The sequence below is a fragment of the Pseudonaja textilis genome, chromosome Z (assembly GCF_049901715.1).
Source record: "Pseudonaja textilis isolate UNSWEBS1 chromosome Z, rPseTex1.2, whole genome shotgun sequence".
In the NCBI taxonomy this organism is placed as follows: domain Eukaryota; kingdom Metazoa; phylum Chordata; class Lepidosauria; order Squamata; family Elapidae; genus Pseudonaja; species Pseudonaja textilis.
This window is the reverse complement of record NC_142008.1, coordinates 87,385,409-87,403,038: the sequence shown is the minus strand read 5'-3', so window position 1 is coordinate 87,403,038 and position 17,630 is coordinate 87,385,409. Positions and strand designations below refer to the sequence as shown.

At 34.4% G+C, this 17,630-nt stretch overlaps 1 protein-coding gene across 1 annotated transcript in view; it reads left to right on the top strand.

Moving 5' to 3' along the window:
• Positions 1–24: 24 nt before the first annotated feature.
• Positions 25–17,630, top strand: part of EFTUD2 (elongation factor Tu GTP binding domain containing 2) — a 36,745-nt gene continuing 19,139 nt past the window's right edge. The window contains exons 1-12 of the mRNA XM_026718256.2: positions 25–97; positions 1,766–1,880; positions 2,208–2,373; positions 3,695–3,773; positions 8,364–8,439; positions 9,134–9,199; positions 10,502–10,537; positions 11,549–11,639; positions 13,589–13,671; positions 15,007–15,173; positions 15,565–15,689; positions 17,537–17,600. Of these exons, the coding sequence (XP_026574041.1) occupies positions 1,776–1,880; positions 2,208–2,373; positions 3,695–3,773; positions 8,364–8,439; positions 9,134–9,199; positions 10,502–10,537; positions 11,549–11,639; positions 13,589–13,671; positions 15,007–15,173; positions 15,565–15,689; positions 17,537–17,600 (1,058 nt within the window). The 5' untranslated portion in view covers positions 25–97; positions 1,766–1,775. The remainder of the gene's footprint in view (positions 98–1,765; positions 1,881–2,207; positions 2,374–3,694; positions 3,774–8,363; positions 8,440–9,133; positions 9,200–10,501; positions 10,538–11,548; positions 11,640–13,588; positions 13,672–15,006; positions 15,174–15,564; positions 15,690–17,536; positions 17,601–17,630) is intronic.

Below are 17,630 nucleotides of genomic sequence, written 5' to 3'. Positions count from 1 at the left end.
GGAAATTGAAGGGACTTTCTTGTCGCCGTCGCGTCGTGCGCCGGCAAGGGAAACGTCTCGAGCAACGCGCGCTTCTTGAGAAGGAGAACAAAAAAAGGTAAAGTGGACGCGTGCGTTGCTTTTTCTTATAAAGCCTTACGATATTTTTTTTAAATGATTATTTTAAAAACCAAATAAACGGCCGTTAGATTGCATAATATCTCTCAGTAGACTTAAAATACACGCTTTATACAGACCGTGCTGGAATTCGAACGGATATTTTTATTTTTTATTTATTTTTATTTATTTGATTTGTCAGTTGTTTACAAGATAATAAGTATAAGTGTATACATAGTTATGAATACATGAAATGGGTACGTATAAGAAAAATAAAAGAAAAATAAAAGAAACAATATGGCAACGGGTAGATATTTGGGAGAACCCTACCCATGGAAGCTAATGGGAAGATAGATTTAGGCATTTTAAAAAGATTTTGTGCTTTCAAATTGTAGAGAATAAGTGTCTACACATCTTTTACAATATTTTATTGAAACATATACATGCTTGTTTTCATTAATTGCAGTATGAAAGAGATTAATCTATATATAAGCGAAATACCACTCACGCATCATCACAAAAATCTCCAGAACTGTAAAGCTTACAAACTTGAAATTGGCACATATGTTCCTCTTGACTTCTAAGTGCTCACTAAGAAAGGATTTTTCGAAATGACCATCAGAGCATTAGTATTTCATATATTATTATTAACATGATCTGATGCTAAGGAGTTCTACTCCCTCTCCCCACATGAAAAGAAATCTGTTCCAAATGCAAGACACAAGCCAAGGAGAGGAGTTTCAGTTTTAGTTTTGCAGCACCAAGCAGCTTTAGTACAGAACAGTTGAGCTAAGCCACGCCCAGGTTCCTTGCTATCTCCTTGCTCACACAGCAAATACTGTTTCACTTTCCAAACAGCCCTCAACTTTCACACACTGACAGGACCAGATGAATACCCATGGATGGTGGTAGGCAGAGGCAGAATTTTTTCTCCCTTATTTTTCTCCCCTCAAATTAAGCCCATCCACATAGTTTCATAGTGAAGCACGGGTATGGAGCTAGTATATACGTAATCTTCCTGTGAAGCAAAAAGCACTCAACAGTAAAACCATATGCTTGCATTCAGATAGACTAGATTTGTGGAAAATAAAGCTACAACTACAAAATGCATTTCTGATAAGGTGCTGTTTTTTGTTGTTTTTTCTTTTTTTTAACCTGTAACAGAAAGCTATCATATTCTAAAACTGGAAGTTGTGACTGGCAATTCTGAAAAAGTTGCTGTTGAATTAGAACAATTAATTTTGTAAGAATAATTGTTCTTATTCTAGATAAGGTGAATCCTGTGAAATGAAGACAACTGTGGCTAAAAAGGAGTTGGAGAAGTTATCCCTGATAATTAAAACTAGGGAGAATCGTGGAAGGTTGATGAATAAAAAACAGCTCTTGGATTAATACTAGCAGAAAACTAATGAATTGGTAGCTCATAGCTAACTGAAAATAAAATGTGAAACTAAAAACAAGGAATAAGCTATTTAGAGTAATATTAAATGCTGATAAAGTATCAAGTTTGTAATAAAACTAAGGTGTTAAGATAATACATTGAAAAGTATCCCAATATGAATCTTGCAAGCAAGAGTAAGCCACATTAAATAACTAGCAAAGCAATCAAATATTAAAGTGATATTCAGAATACAAACTAGCTTTATTTTAATTTATTTTTATATTCAAGACCCAGCAACATGGATACAGACCTGTATGATGAATTTGGAAATTATATTGGTCCAGAGCTTGATTCTGATGATGATGATGATGAAATGGGTCGTGAATCAAAAGACCTTGATGAGGTACTGATTGCATGCTTCTGCTACAAACAATATTCATGCTTAAACTCATTCTTTAGTTTTTTACATGCTTCTGTAATTCAGTTTCTATAATGAACAGATTAAAGATTAAGATGTTAATCTTGCTCTTGAAAGCAGTGTGAGCCTTAATTTTATGAGAGGCTGCTACAAACAGCTGAGAAAGTACTTCCTTGTTTGGCAGCATTTTACAAACTATCCAATATGCACATATGTTTGCAAGTTATAACTGAATATAGATATCAGCCCTAAATTCTGTAAGTAGAACTCTATTACTAACAGTTGGCTGAGAACAATTTATTTTGGTTTCAGCCTGATGATGATGACGATGACGATGATATGGGAGACCATGATGAAGACCACCCTGGGATGGATGTAGTGTTGCATGAGGATAAAAAATATTATCCAACAGCTGAGGAAGTATATGGCCCTGAAGTAGAAACTATAGTGCAGGAAGAAGACACACAGCCTCTTACAGGTGAGAAATTTAAATGGCAGGACTCTGTTGCACAACTTGCAACAGGTATACTATTCTCGAAATCTTAGCTTTGTTTTATTGGATTACTGTAGAGTTGCTGTAAATCCAATTGGCTTGCCTGGGAATAATAATATTTTATTTATTTATTAGTTTTATTTTTGATCAGGTCAAGATAGCATATATGCCTAATGCTGCTGCTTACTATTTTTCCAGTGAATTTTGTTCAGCTAAAAAAGAATGACTAGTGCAAAGTCACCAATGGCTTCATGCCTGTGACAACATATAGTCTCTTGGTTTCTAGCTCAGCACTTTAGCCACTACCCCAGAATGGTTCTCACAGTTGTAACGTTTCATATCCCATTGTCAAAAGGTTGGGAAAGACTGTTCCAATTAACATGGTTGGCTGAGGGAATTCTGGGAGTTGAAGTCCACGTATCTTAAAGTTAAGTGTGGGGAAAACTATTAACAGAAAGTAACCAGGATAGAAAAGATAGATTACAGCACATCTGGTAAGTAAAGATACTTTCCTATTTGAAAGGTATCTACAATGCAGTCCCAGAAAAGTATTTGTAGAGTGTTATCAGATATTTAGTGCATACCATCTTTCAGGGCTAGAAAATAAGATAGGTCTAATCATTCTATTCTGTTAAATATTAAATCTACTGATAGGAACTGCCTAATTGCCACTGATATATTTCATTTACTGTATATTTCATTTACTGTATCTGTATCTTCATATCTCAAAAATAGCTCAATTTCAATTTAAAAAAGAAACAACTGATATAAAAGAACACCTTTTGTTTCTTCAAGGAATGTTAAAAAACACTGAGTTTTTTAAAAGAAAAATATAATTTAAAAAATCTACTGATGCTAAAGAGATCTAAATAGAGCTGCTAGATAAATTTTCCTGGACTAAAAAAGTATATGAAACTACCATATATAAAACTAGATATCATGGAGAAAGGTTATTGTATTAACCCTTATGAGGAGATCTGTTTTATATTTATTCTTTTAGGCACTGATTTACCATGCTGTATTTTAGGCCAGATGTTATACATCAGTGAGAACTAAGACTAGTATATTGTTCTGTCTCATGTGCTATTAGTTACATTCACTGATACTTGGGAAATATTCCCAGCCTCTTTTTAAACAAAAATAAATAAATCTCTTTTTACTTGTCATGCATAAATTAGAAATCCATGGAATTCAGTTTAAGATTTGTGACATGTATTTTTAAATTTGTTCCCATTGATCACTGATTTAAAAATGCCTTGTTTTCCTGTTAAAGACATTATTATTTCAATGCTTTCTTTTCCTACAGAACCTATTATTAAACCAGTGAAGACCAAGAAATTTTCCCTGATGGAACAAACATTGCCAGTTACTGTATACGAAATGGAGTGAGTAGAACTTTGGATTTATTGGTTTTTCCTCTTCTTTTCCCTCCAAACCTTTTTACTGTTTTGGCTTCTCTGTTCTTTTCTTTCATAACTTCTTCACAAATTGGCCACTAAAACTTTTAGTTAAGTATTTATCTTAATTTGTATTATGGTCTGAAATATGTAGTCCAACTTATATGAAATGTGCAAGTTTGATTAAAGATGCCTTAGCTCATATTATAACACTTGTGTTTCTGCACTATTCTTCTAAGCATCAAACCCTTAATCTATTTTATGTAATCACCCTTGCAGTCATACATTTGTATTATACTAATTTTCTTTTTTAATTTTTATTAATTTTATTCTAGAAAAAACATTTATTTGACATACATTTAAAACAGACAAATCAACATACACACACACACGCGTGCACACACACGTACAGATTTTACAGCATATATTGAGCAATGGTTAAAAAAAAAATGTCTTTATCATTGACGTGATCTGCCTTGTTACCATAACTCCTTCGTTCTTTTAATGTTTTCATTTCTTGATATGGTTTGTGATTAAATGCACGTCTTCTGTCATTTCCATAACTTATCCAAATATCAAATATTATCTTTTCTTTAACCACTCATACCAAATGTTCCATATTTCATAGTAGTCACTATCTTGTTTATTTTTGAACTGTTTGGTTAGGCAATCCATCTCAGTGCATTCATGTATTTTTTTTAATTACCATATCCTCTGAAGGAATGGAAGACAGTTTCCAGTTTTGTGCGTAGGTTATTCTAGCAGTTATGATATGCAAAATTAAATATTGATATTTTTTTCTCTGTCTTTGAATCTGTCATACTTAGCAGAAAGTTTTCGGGTTCAAGTTTTAAATTCTGTTTTGTTATATTTAAAATCCAATTTCTAATATTTCTCCAAAATTTCTGAGCACATGGGCAAGTCCACCATATGTGAAAATATGTTGCTTGTGCGTAATCACATTTCCAACAATTGGATGGGGGAATATCTTAACCAGTCTCACAGGAAGTAGGTGCCAGCGATGAACCATTTTATATAAGTTTTCTTTATACTGTCATAGTTAATTTGCAATTTGTTTGCCAAATGTGTTCCCACTTATCTAATTCAATACTATGACCCACGTTTTTAGCCCAAATTATCATAAATTCTGTAACTGTTTCTTCTTTTAATTTGTAGTCCAAAAGATATTTATATGTTTTATTAATTGTTTTCTTTTCCTCTCCTAGCCATATTTAATTTAATTCTTGTGGAGTCATATTAAAGCCAAATTGTTCTCTATCTTTTTTATAATGGGTTTGTATTTGTGCAAAGAGCCACCATGCTATCTCCTTTCCTTGAATTTGTATTTGTTTCCTATATTTAAGCTCTCCAGTGTCATATATCTTTATACCTAACAATATTTTCATAATCCAATACATTTGGATGTGTAACTGCTTCCAATGTAGATAGCCACAATGGAACCTTTGGGTAGTGTTTTTTTTTAATCTTTCCCCAGATATTAAACAACACATTTCTTACATGGTGCCTTTGGAAATATGAATGTTGTTTAGATTTTCCATCCTACATGAAGGCGTGCCAGCCAAGTTGGAGATCAAAACCCTCTTATACTATTAACCTTCTGTTTTATAATTTAACCTAATCCTTAAGCCAGTTTACTTTAGTGGCATCATAATATAATTCAAAATCTGGAAGGCCAAATCCTCCTTTTTTCTTGGCATCCTGTAATAATTTATATTTCACTCTGGGTTTTTTCCTCTGCCATATAAATTTAGATATACATTTGTTTAATTCTACAAAAAAAATTCTTTTCCAACTTGACTGGCACTGTTTGAAACAAGAACAACAATTTTGGCAAAATATTCATTTTTACTATCAAAATATGTCCCAATAGCAATAACTGCAATTTGACCCAATTATCTAAATCTTTAACTATTTGCATTATTAACTTATCATGGTTATCTTTTTTAATCAACGAACATCTAGCAGTCAACCAGATCCCTAGGTATTTTACTTTATTTACCACCTGCATACCTAATTTATTTGCTAGTTCTTCCTTCTGCTCCTTTGTACAGTTTTTTGTTAACACTTTTGTTTTTTCTTTGTTAATTTTTAACCCTGCCACCTTTCCGTATTCTTCTATTTCTTTTAGTAGTATGGGGCTCACTTCTAAGGGTTCTTCTAATATAAATGTCATATCATCGGCGAATGCCTGGAGTTTATATTCCTCCTTTTTAATTTTTAGTCCTGTAATCTCTTGGTTTTGCCTAATTTGTACTAAAAGAGTCTCTTCTGCCAATATATACAGTAGAGGAGCTAGCGGGTAGCCTTGTCTTACTCCTTTATTTATCTTTATGGTATCTCTATTTTCCCCATTTATTAATATTTTTGCAGTTTGCATGTTATAAATTGTCTTAATGAATCCTATAAAATTTTCACCAAATTTCATGCCTATCAGTTGTTTAATAAGAAAGTTCCAATTCAGGTGGTCAAATGCCTTCTGGGCGTCTAAAAATATCAATGCCATTGTCTTGGTTATTCTAATATATCTATAATGGTTCTTGTATTTGTTTTTATTTGCCTATGGAGGAGGAAGCCATTCTGATCAGTGTGGATAATTCTACTTAATACTCTCTTTAATCTTTCCGCCAATATTGTGGCCATTATTTTGTAATCTACATTTAAAAGTGATATTGGTCTATAGTTTTGAATTTTTTGTGGGTCTGATTGTTCTTTATCAATAAGGGTAATATATGCTTCCATCCATGATTTAGGCATGTTAGCATTCTCCAAGGCTTCATTGTATAAGTCCACCAATATCTCCTCTATTGTTTCTTGGAATTCCTTATAGAATTCCGAAGGAATTCCATCTGGGCCAGGGGTCTTATTTGTTTCTTGTGTTGCGGTTGCCTTCTAATTTCTTCTATAGATATTTTATTATTCAAATTTTGTTTCTCTTCAGTAACTTCGGGTAAGTTCATTCAAATATCGATCAGTAGATTCTTCTGGTATTTCTTCCTGTTTGTACAATTTCATAAAAAACTCCTTAGCAATTTCTTTCTTTTCTTGGGTCTGCGTGCATAATTTCCCTTCCTGATCTTGGAGAGCTACGATCGTTCTCTTGTTCTTTTTTAATTTTATGGGCTAACCACCTCCCCGGCTTATTTGCATTTTCAAAATAATTTTGTTTTGCTAATTTAGTTTTTCGGGCCAGATCTTCTTGAACATTTAGATTTATCTTATGTTTTACCAGATCTATTTCCTAATGTTTGAATTGTTTGGGTCCTTTTGTCTACTTGTTTCCAAATCTTTCAGTTTGTCCCTCCATACGTTTTGTTGCTGTCTTTTTTCTTTGTTCTTTTTAATATTGTAAGCAATAGTTAGACCTCTCACATAGGCTTTGGTTGTATCTCAAAGATTCTGGTGGGAGGTATGTTCTCTTTTGTTTATTTTAAAAAATACGTTCAATTCTTTATCATTTTAATATATTCTTTATCTCTTAGTATGGTATTGTTAAATGTACATCTTCCAATTTTTCTCTTTCCATTTAATTTGAATGGGATTATGGTCAGCCCATAGGTAGCTTATGACAAAGAACTGCTGAGTGGTAAATGAAAATGTATTATACTCATTTTCATTTACCACTCAGCAGTTCTTTGTCATAAGCTACCGTATTTTTCGGACTATGAGATGCACCAGACCATAAGACGCACCAAAGTTTAGAGGAGGAAAAAAAAGTTTTTTGCCTCCACACGTCCAGAAGCACTGTGCAGGCCGAAAACGGGCCTTTTTTTTGGCCTCCCAACCCTCTATGGGTCCCATTTTTGCCCTTCCTGGCGTCTAGAAGCACTCTGCAAGGCAATAATGGCCCCAGGACCTGTGGAGGCCTCCAGGCCCGTTTTTGGCTTGCTGAGTGTTTCTGGACACTGGGGAAGGCAAAAACGGGACCCACAGAGGGTTTGGAAGGCCAAAAACAGGCATGTATTCGGTCTATAAGACACACAGACATTTCCACCCACTTTTTTTTGGGGGGGAATGCATCTTGTAGTCCGAAAAATACAGTAATTCTTTCCTATTTATCTCAGAACTTAGCTGCAGAAGTTACAATCAGCACTACAGTAATTTTTATTCCCTATTCTCTGTGTTTACAGCAAGAGGCCAGTAATGTGAAAGATGAGGAAATGCAGAATGTTATCAACATGAATTATAAGTTACAAATATTAGAGACAAATAAATTTCACTAAACTTTAATTTATATCGATATAGAAAATATACAGCTGCTCATCTTGTTCTCTTCCCATCTCAGTTCAATAAGTGAATAATCTTCTTGTGTACATTTTAATAAGATAACTTTTCCACTTTGTGAAGAGATTTTAGTAAAATATATCCTTATCACTCTGGTATTGGGAGATTCATTTAAGCTATTCAAACATAACTGCAAAGTATAGATTCTCAAAAACTGATAAGGCTGTAATGATTTCCATTTCTGTCAAGGATAAAGTGGGAGACCAATGAAGGAAATTTTCCTTGGCAGTGATCATCACTAACAGCTTTTTCCTCTCTTTGATCTCTTTCTCGTAGTTTTCTTGCAGATTTGATGGACAACTCAGAACTGATCCGGAATGTTACACTTTGTGGACACCTACACCATGGCAAGGTGAGCATCAATTAAAATTCATAGGGATGGCTTGTTCATTTAATAAATGAATAAATGTGATAATAAAGAATCGGTGAAATTATTCTAAACTTTATTAATCATAGAGTTAAATCTGGTGTCTCAAGTTTTAAATTAATTTGAACTGAATATGTTTTTGAATAATGTAATAAATATTTAATGGTGCTTTTCAAAACATTTTGAATATTATGAACATTTTTTTAGTAAAAACAGGAACTATATACTAAGAAAAAGCTCCTTTTTATTAGTCAGATGGACTAATAAAGATTCTTCAAACTGGCCTCTTCTACTGTTGAACTTGATGGTCTAAATACCTCCTTCTATCTCTTATAATTCTGGGATTTAACATTAGTAGCATACACAGTATGTTTAAATAGAAAAATCTGAAGAGATTTTAATAGGTTTTAATGTAAAATATACCTCTGAAATATGTGGAAAAGAGTATGTGTGTGTGTGAGTGAGAGAAGCAGACAGAAAGTTGAAAATGATAGTCCCAATAACAACTTGACTTTTCTAACACCCCCAAGTCCCATGTTATTTAGTTCTTATCTCAGAACATGAGCCATCTTTTTTCTAATTGTAAAAAGAGCTAAAAGAACCACATCTTTATATTTCTTACACTGTGTATCTTAACTAATTTGTGCATTATTTCTTTTTTCTTTTCTAATGCCTTTAGACTTGTTTTGTGGATTGCCTGATCGAACAGACACATCCTGAGATCAGGAAGCGATACGACCAGGATGTAAGTTCCATAATGCTGTTTCATTTTTTAATGGGAAGTAGATATATGGAACTATAAGCATATAAAAGTGATTAGTCTTCCAATTACATAATCCATTATAATCCAGATAGTTTTCTTGGGATTTTTGTGCCAGGAGTCACAAGTTCAGGTTTATCCTCTGCCTTGAAATTCAATGGTCGTTTTGGTCCCTTCTCTCTCATACAGCAGAGGTTTAGAAGACTGTTAGAATGAGATAAAATACGACCCACATATAAACTGTTTCAAGCTCTTGGAGGAAAAGCAGGGGGTTGGACTAGAACAGAGGTCCCCAACCTCTTGGATCTCAAGGACTCCAAATTCATAATTTTAAATCCCACAGGCCATCGAATTTTTTTAAAAAGATAAATACATTTGTAAAATAATGATGAGAACTTCCATTTTATTAATATGAAATGCACCTATTTAATATAACAAAATTATAAATGCTTATTTAATTATAACAAAATCATAAACTTCTCCCTGGCTTTGCTGTGCATTGCAACTAAATCAGCCTCTTTCAAACTCGCCTCTCGAGCGCTCGCTAAAGCGATACGGGAAACTTTGGCCAGGTTCCTCAAGAGGCGAAAGAGACTCAGGCTGCTTCTCTCCAATATCCGGGAAGCAAAGTTTCCCATACCACTTTAGTGAGTTCTCTTCAAGAGGTAAATTTGAAGGGAGCTGATTTAGCTGCAATGCATGGCAAATCTAGGGAGAAGTTTCCCGCACCGCTTTAGTGAGCGCTTCTCGAGAGGCAAGAACGCTTCGTAGAAGCCAAGAGGTAGGCCCGAAAGGCAGCTGAGGCTCCCCCCTCCCGCCGCCCCCCCCCCAGCAACTGTTGGGCTGAGTGGTGCGAGTCCAGGGCGGATTTCTCTCCAATGCTGCTGTTCTTAGCTTCCAATTCCAGCTTGCATGGCTCGCACCACTCTACTCAAGATAAGGTTTGCGCTTGGCCCAAGTGTAGGAGCCAGCAGGTGGGCGGGGTGATGCGGGCGGCACAGCCTCCTGTTCACACTCAGGCCAAATTAATTGCTCCCATGGACCATATCAGGCCCAGGGACTGTAGTTTGAAGAGCCCTGATTTTTTTAGTGCAATATAAGAAATGCAAAAAATTTCTCATGGATCACCAGAATTTTCTTGCGGATCACCAGTGGCCTGCGGCCTGCCAGTTGGAGACCTCTGGACTAAAAGACCTCCAAGATCCCTTCCAACTACTTAGATGTCTGGATGAAATTATTCTGCCTCAGTTAATCTAGTCTCATGATGCTATTTCTGTTTTTTCTCAGCTTTGCTATACAGACATTCTATTCACTGAGCAAGAGGTACGTATATTTAGGTATACATACTGATTATGGCCTTTTGGGAGTTTTGTATCCGCGATTCTTTTCATCTTGCATAGTGTCTTTAACTGTTTCATTACATTCCTACTATGTTTTGAGATATTAAAAACTATATACCCAGACAACAATACATTTTATTTCAATTCTGGCACATATAAAAAAAGAGCCTGTTATCTCAGACAGGATGTCAATTTTATTCAGAATTTCTTTTGTAATGACCTATCGGGTTATCCCTGTAACTTTAGAAAAAAACTTACTGCTGTTAAATCTTAAAACTTAATTTATGGAATAGGGAACAAGTAGGTCTCCAGTTGTTATTGGAATATAATTCCCAATAATCCTAGCTGGTATAGCTATGCAAACAAAGGCTGTTGGAAATTTTGCTTCAGGGATATCTTGAATTCTTCAAGTTCCCTATCCCAATCTACATTTAATATTTTTTTTAATGTAAATATTGCATAAGGAAGCAGTTCCATTTATCTCAACGGAACCTCCTGATAATGAGTTCTACAAGTAAACATCTTCCTTTTGCCTCTTTCCATGTATACATGTTTTTCTCTTCTGCTTTCCTTTTTTCCTTAAATTTAAAAATTTCAAATGTTTAGCTTTTCCAGGAAGGAAGATGCTATAATTCAACATTATTTTGATTGTTCTTTTCTTTACCTTTATGTTTGCTTTTCTTAGGAAAAGGGAACCTGATCTGACCTGGAATGGTTAAATATAAGGCAATTCTGAGAATTTGTTGTCATTATCTCTAATGCAAAATATAAAAGAAAGGTTCCAAGTTCTCATAATATTATCTACCTTGGTGCTCAAGGGTTTTCATGTTGTCAAATATTATACAACAGATATCTAATTTTATGTCCAGTGCCATATTCCTAAAAATGTATAGAATTGTGCTGGTTCCTTCTATCATCTGTCCCAAATTTGTGATCCTCAGTTTCAGATTAAAGAGTTATTTTCACCCCTATCATGATCTTGTTTTTATTTCAGAGGGGTGTTGGGATTAAAAGCACACCAGTGACCATTGTCCTCCCTGACACCAAGGGAAAATCATTTCTCTTCAATATCATGGATACACCTGGTAAGTTGAATCATTGAGACCTAGAAAACAGCATAAATTTGGCCTAATAACTTTTTACCCTACTATATTTAAAAAGAGAATCTTAAAATGGTACTTTGTATAAGGCATACGACAACCTCAATTTTTTCTACTTAATGACATGCAGTTCTTGACATCTGCATCTCTTGAAGTTCTGTATTTATTTAATTAATTACTGGTTTCCTATCAGCCATGTTCAAACAAGTCTTAATGGGCTATAGTGAATACAGTGAAATGACAATTGACATCTGTATAGAAAACACATAAATTACAATAAATAAATGAGTACAGTGTTATAAGTAGCTCAAGAAATTAAATTGACAAGATTGTGAAAATGTCTTCTGAAATAATTTGATTTTTAATTGTTTTCTAAAATTGATATTAAGAAGATGAGATCGATATCTAGTAGGAGGCCAGACCAAAGCAATTACAAAAATTGCTGTTACAAAAAAGTAGTGTTGTTAGTATTGGCATTCTTCACTGTTTCCTGCAAGATCGGATAGGCTTGGCCAATACAATTGGGAGAAGGGAGTCCTGTAGATATACAGAGCTAGGGCATGCCTTAAATGTCTTTATAGGGCAATATCAGCATATTAATTTACACTCAGAAACACAATCAGTTGCAGAATTTGTGTTACAAAGTGCCAGTGTCAGGTATTAATAAGAATGCAGACCGTTGCCTTCTGAACCAATTGCAGATTCCAAATTTTTTTCCAAGGGCAATCCCATGTAATGCACATTGCAGTACTCCAATCAGATAGTAATGACTAGATCCTCAAATGAGTTCACTGCTTTTGCACTATCCAAAGCCAGGTAAAGGCCTCCATAGCTATGGTCTCCAGCGGCTGTCCTAGTATAGGTAATAAGTCCAGGAGGCCCACCAAATGATGAATGTCAGGAACAAAAGATCAGGACCAAATGTGAAGTTCCAATTAAACTTCTGTATTAAAAGTAATTTATTACCAGCCATGTCTATGCAGAAGACTACTCAACTAACATTAGTACTATATTGATGTTAGGTACGGTATAATAGCTGCTATATAGAGATTCTAAGTTGATTCTTCTTTTGACTCCATCTCCTGCCAATCCTCCTCAAATGGACTTGATATTTCTAGGCTAGGGTAATGCCTACCCATCCAGAGATACATTGGCATTGAGAGAGAACCTCTTTATATAAACTAGTAAATCCATCTAATTAAAGTTCAACTTTTAGTTCCCTCCAGATCCTTTAAGACTCCAAGCACTGGGACAGGACATTGATAGTCTCCCATACCGCTTGATGGCAATATAAAATTGGATGCCATCAGCCTATTGATGATACTTCATCAGACTATTGGATGATGTCACTTAGTAGCTTCATATAGATGTTAAAATTTTAACATCTTTTAAAATTGATTTAGAACAGATGTTTGGATTTCACATGATCGTACAATCTGATAATTTTTCAGGCTTTCGGGCCAGCATAAAGAAAATGGTGCTAATACTTTGAGGCTTGCATTAATTTTAAGGATTCCTTAAAATAGTGGCATTTTTTAAAGGCTAGTTTCTTTTTCCCTAAGACAACTTAGGGATATTATTGGTTATATTCTATATTTTACTCATATTATATAAAGTCTGCAGGTATTCTATCACAGAGCTACAAATTTTCTTTCTACAAGTTCAAGCCAAGTCCTTTTCAAGATATACTGATTCATGGAAACAAGAAATCCAGACACTGAAAATCAGCAAATACTTTTTAAGAATATTTTGATATCGGCAATATTCTCTATTGCCCCATTGGATGTAAAAAAATGCCTTTGACTTGTAATGTTCAAATCCTTGAAGCACAATAGATTGATTTCTCATGTTCTAATTAATCTTAATTCCTAAGGCGAAAAATATACTGATTTGTCATTTTTTATTTGTGTTTTTTGTTTTTTTAATTCTTAAAGGTCATGTAAACTTCTCTGATGAGGTCACAGCAGGTCTTCGTATTTCTGATGGTGTGGTACTTTTTATTGATGCAGCTGAGGGGGTGAGTGTGTGTGTTCTCTTAGGCTGGTTTTTTTTTCCCCACTGGAAAAAGACTCAGTATTGCAGATAAACAAGTACAGGTAGTCTTCAACTTACAACCTCAATTGAGCCCATTGTTTTTGTTGCTAAGTAAGTCATTTGTTAAGTGAGTTTTGCTCCCATTTTATTATCTTTTTTGCTGCAGTTGTTAAGTTAGTAACATGTTAGTTAAGCGAATCTGGCTTTCTCATTGATTTTGCTTGTCAGAAGGTCAGAAACCTGATCACATGACCCTGGGACATTGTTATAAGTATGAGTCAGATGTCAAGCATCTGAATTTTGATCACTGATCACATGACCATGGGAATGCTATAATGTTTGTAGATATGAAAAATGGTCATAAGTCACTGTTTTCAATGATGTTGTAACTTTGAACTTTGATGTTCTAAATTAACTATTGTAAGTTGAGAACTACCTGTACACATATTGTCTAGACAGAAAGGAAGAATAGCGATCCCTTCCAAATTCTGAAAGAAGGATGTTTCCAGCCTAAATACAAAATGAAAAAGAGGAGGAAAGTTATTGTTTCAAATATCTATTCAGATCAGGTAAAGAAATATGTTTTGTTCACAGTTCCCAAACTGTATCACAGTGCACTGGGCACTGCAGTGAACTCATAAGATGTCACAGGATTGTAAACTTTCAGCTTGACATGTAATAGTTCACAATTTTGACCTAAGGCACTATGAAAAAATCACTAGGACACTAAGAGAGCCCTGATGCAAGAAAGGCTGGAAACACGTTATTAAATTTTACATGGAATTTTTTAAGCAATCTGGCATTTGAGCCTCAATATGGTTTCTACAGTCTTCATTATCACAATTTCAAGGAAAGACTACAGACTACATGTGTTTTCTCCTCGTCCTTTTGAGTCATTTGAATTGATGACTCAATCTGTTAAGGATGTGGTTTTACCCAATGGTAAAGATTGTCCAGTGCAGAAATAGAAAAGGTTATGCAAATAGCTTTTTTAGGTTTTTTTTTTTTTGTAATGGCATCCTTTCTGACTTTTTTCTCTATGTTTGCATAGGCTTAGGTGTCAGTACTATAAAATGTGCACTACAATTAACACCTACTTGACATTTTATGTGATACAGAGATTTATTTTGTGAAAAGGTACTTTTGCAATAAACATTTTTATTTTAATATTTATATTAGATTGATATATGCATAGATCAATCAGGCAAGCTTATAGTTGAGCATACTTGTTTTGTAAGCTGCTCCTCCACCAGATAGGGTTCACTGTTTTATTCTTCAAGCCCTACCTGATGCCCTTACCAATTATGTCTTCCTTTAGGTCATGCTAAACACTGAGCGGTTAATCAAGCATGCAGTACAGGAAAGATTGGCAGTGACAGTGTGTATTAACAAAATTGACCGACTGATATTAGAACTGAAGCTGCCACCTACTGATGCCTATTATAAGTTGCGGCACATAGTAGATGAAGTCAACGGCCTAATCAGGTATAAAAATGAGACTGCTTATAATAGATACACTTGAATTCCACTGCCTCAACATTTAATACAGCTATCAATTCAGAATGTCAGACTTCCTTAAACATCAAATTTTTTAAATGTTGAATTTAGGAAGATTCTATTTTAAAATATTTGGGAGTTTTTTTGACAAAATGATCTTGAAATTACACCTAGAATGTAATTTATCTTATGCTCATTACTTATTGCTATAAACATGCTCTTACATCTCAAATTCATTGAATAAAAATTTTAGTTAGCAATTTGATATTAATTCAAAACAAAATGCTTTTGGCAAAAGCTTTAGTGGATTCATATTTATCTTGTGAACTTGCTGTTTCTCTTGATGAAGTTGTTTGATACTATATTTTCTTGTTTTCAGCATGTATTCCACAGATGAGAACCTGATCCTTTCACCTCTTTTGGGCAATGTTTGTTTTGCCAGCTCTCAGTATAGCATTTGTTTCACACTGGGTTCCTTTGCCAAGATATACGCTGACATGTATGGTAAGTGTTGGACAAAATAACAGTGTCAACTATGTTAAGACATCCTCTTATCCAAAAGGCTAATCCAATTGCAAAATCCAGATGTTCTTCATGCAAATGTTAGTTTGTTATATTTTATTTTTTTAGTGCTGTTGTATAGGTTTCTATATGTATTTAGATTTACCAATTGCAAATGTTACATGACACTGCCAGCAGTAGAAGCATTCCACTGATAATAGAGCTGTATAATAGATACACTTGAATTCCACTGCCTCAACATTTAATACAGCTATCAATTCAGAATATCAGACTTCCTTAAACATCAAATTTTAATAGATAATAGAGCTGTGAAAGTAGCAGAAATAGGAATCTGGTTTGCCTGTTGTTCCAATCATAATTCCTAAGGAAAACTTCACTTAAATTAATAAATGATTTTAAAGTTTGTGGCCTACGTTCTTCGCAATGATGCTCCCTGAGAAATGGTGTTGATATTCTGTTCATCACTTAGTGAGCAATGTGTTCTTAGAGGTTCATCTCTCTCTACTAAAATTTAGTAGGGGATCTTGATTTTGTTCAGAATCGTTTAACTAGCTTTCCATCTATCCATCTTTTAAAATAAAATGTTCCAAAAGCTGCTGAACAAAGATTTAGGAGATCTTTCAAACTGGAGTTCAGTTGATAGAATATTAAAATTTCCCAATTGACTTTTGAAGTATTTTCCTTTGTCTATGATTTTCATTATTGTTTATCTTTTCTTCCCTTAACTCTATTCATCCCATGTAAGAACACCTAAGAGTTAAATAATAATTATTGAATAAGAACTTATATATCTTGCCTCTGCCCTAAGCTCATTTAAGTATTCTTGTAAGAAATTTACCCATTACACATTCATGATATATATTTACATGATATGTGCACATATAAATACAAGTTCTTGTGCCCTTCTGATCTTCTGCAGCTATGTATATTGGTTCCTTGCATTGTCACATTCTTCTCTATTTTTTTCTTATTTATTAGATTACTTTAGCATCCTCTCACTTTATTCAATGTCTGTGGAGATTCTCAGTCATTCAGGTCATGGTTGTTTCAAAGGTGCTTTTTTTCAAGAAGCAACTGGATTTCCTGGTGGTTTTTTTAAAAAAAAACATTTTGCTTCTCATCCAAGAAGCTTCTTTAGCTCTGACTGGTTGGTGGGGAATAGAAGGATTTATACTCCTTGCAGACAGCTGGTTATTTGCATCCTTTTAGCAAATTGTTATGGTCACCTGGAGGTTTATCTGTCATCAGGATCACCTGAGTGGTTGCAAATGGTCTCAGTGGTCTTGAAGGACTGGTCACTTGCCATCCAGACAACACACCCAATTTTCACAGTCTCCCACTTCTGATCAGTAAGCAGCCTTATATTTGGAGTTATAACACATGTGTGCTATATTCAGCTTCAGTTAGTAATACTGTATCTCAAGTTGTGATGGGCAGAGAAGGGCCACCAGTAAAAAGGATTTGAATGGGATGTTTTAAAATACAGACAGCACACAGGCTTCTAATCCCAGGTCGCTTCCTTCATTAAGATCAGAAGAGCAAAATATGGTCTTGTGTAACATGCATCATGAAGGGTTGCAACTTTTTGTATATTGCCCAGTTGCTTACTGTGGGGGAAATTTCAAGATAGATATTAAAGAAGAATTTAGATTCTATAATGTCCTCAGAATTTTCCTCCTCAAGCAACAGCGCTTCCATTTTCATTGCAGCTCCTTGTTAAGTTCTGCTTCATTTTCTCATTACATTAGAGTGGAACATAAAAAAAACTACTGGAAATTGGCAGATTGTTAGAACTGAAATGAGATTTGAATTCTTTCTGCTTGTTGCAGGAGACATCAATTACCAGGAGTTTGCTAAGCGATTGTGGGGAGATATCTATTTCAACCCCAAGACGTAAGGAGAAACTATTTTATTATCTATTGA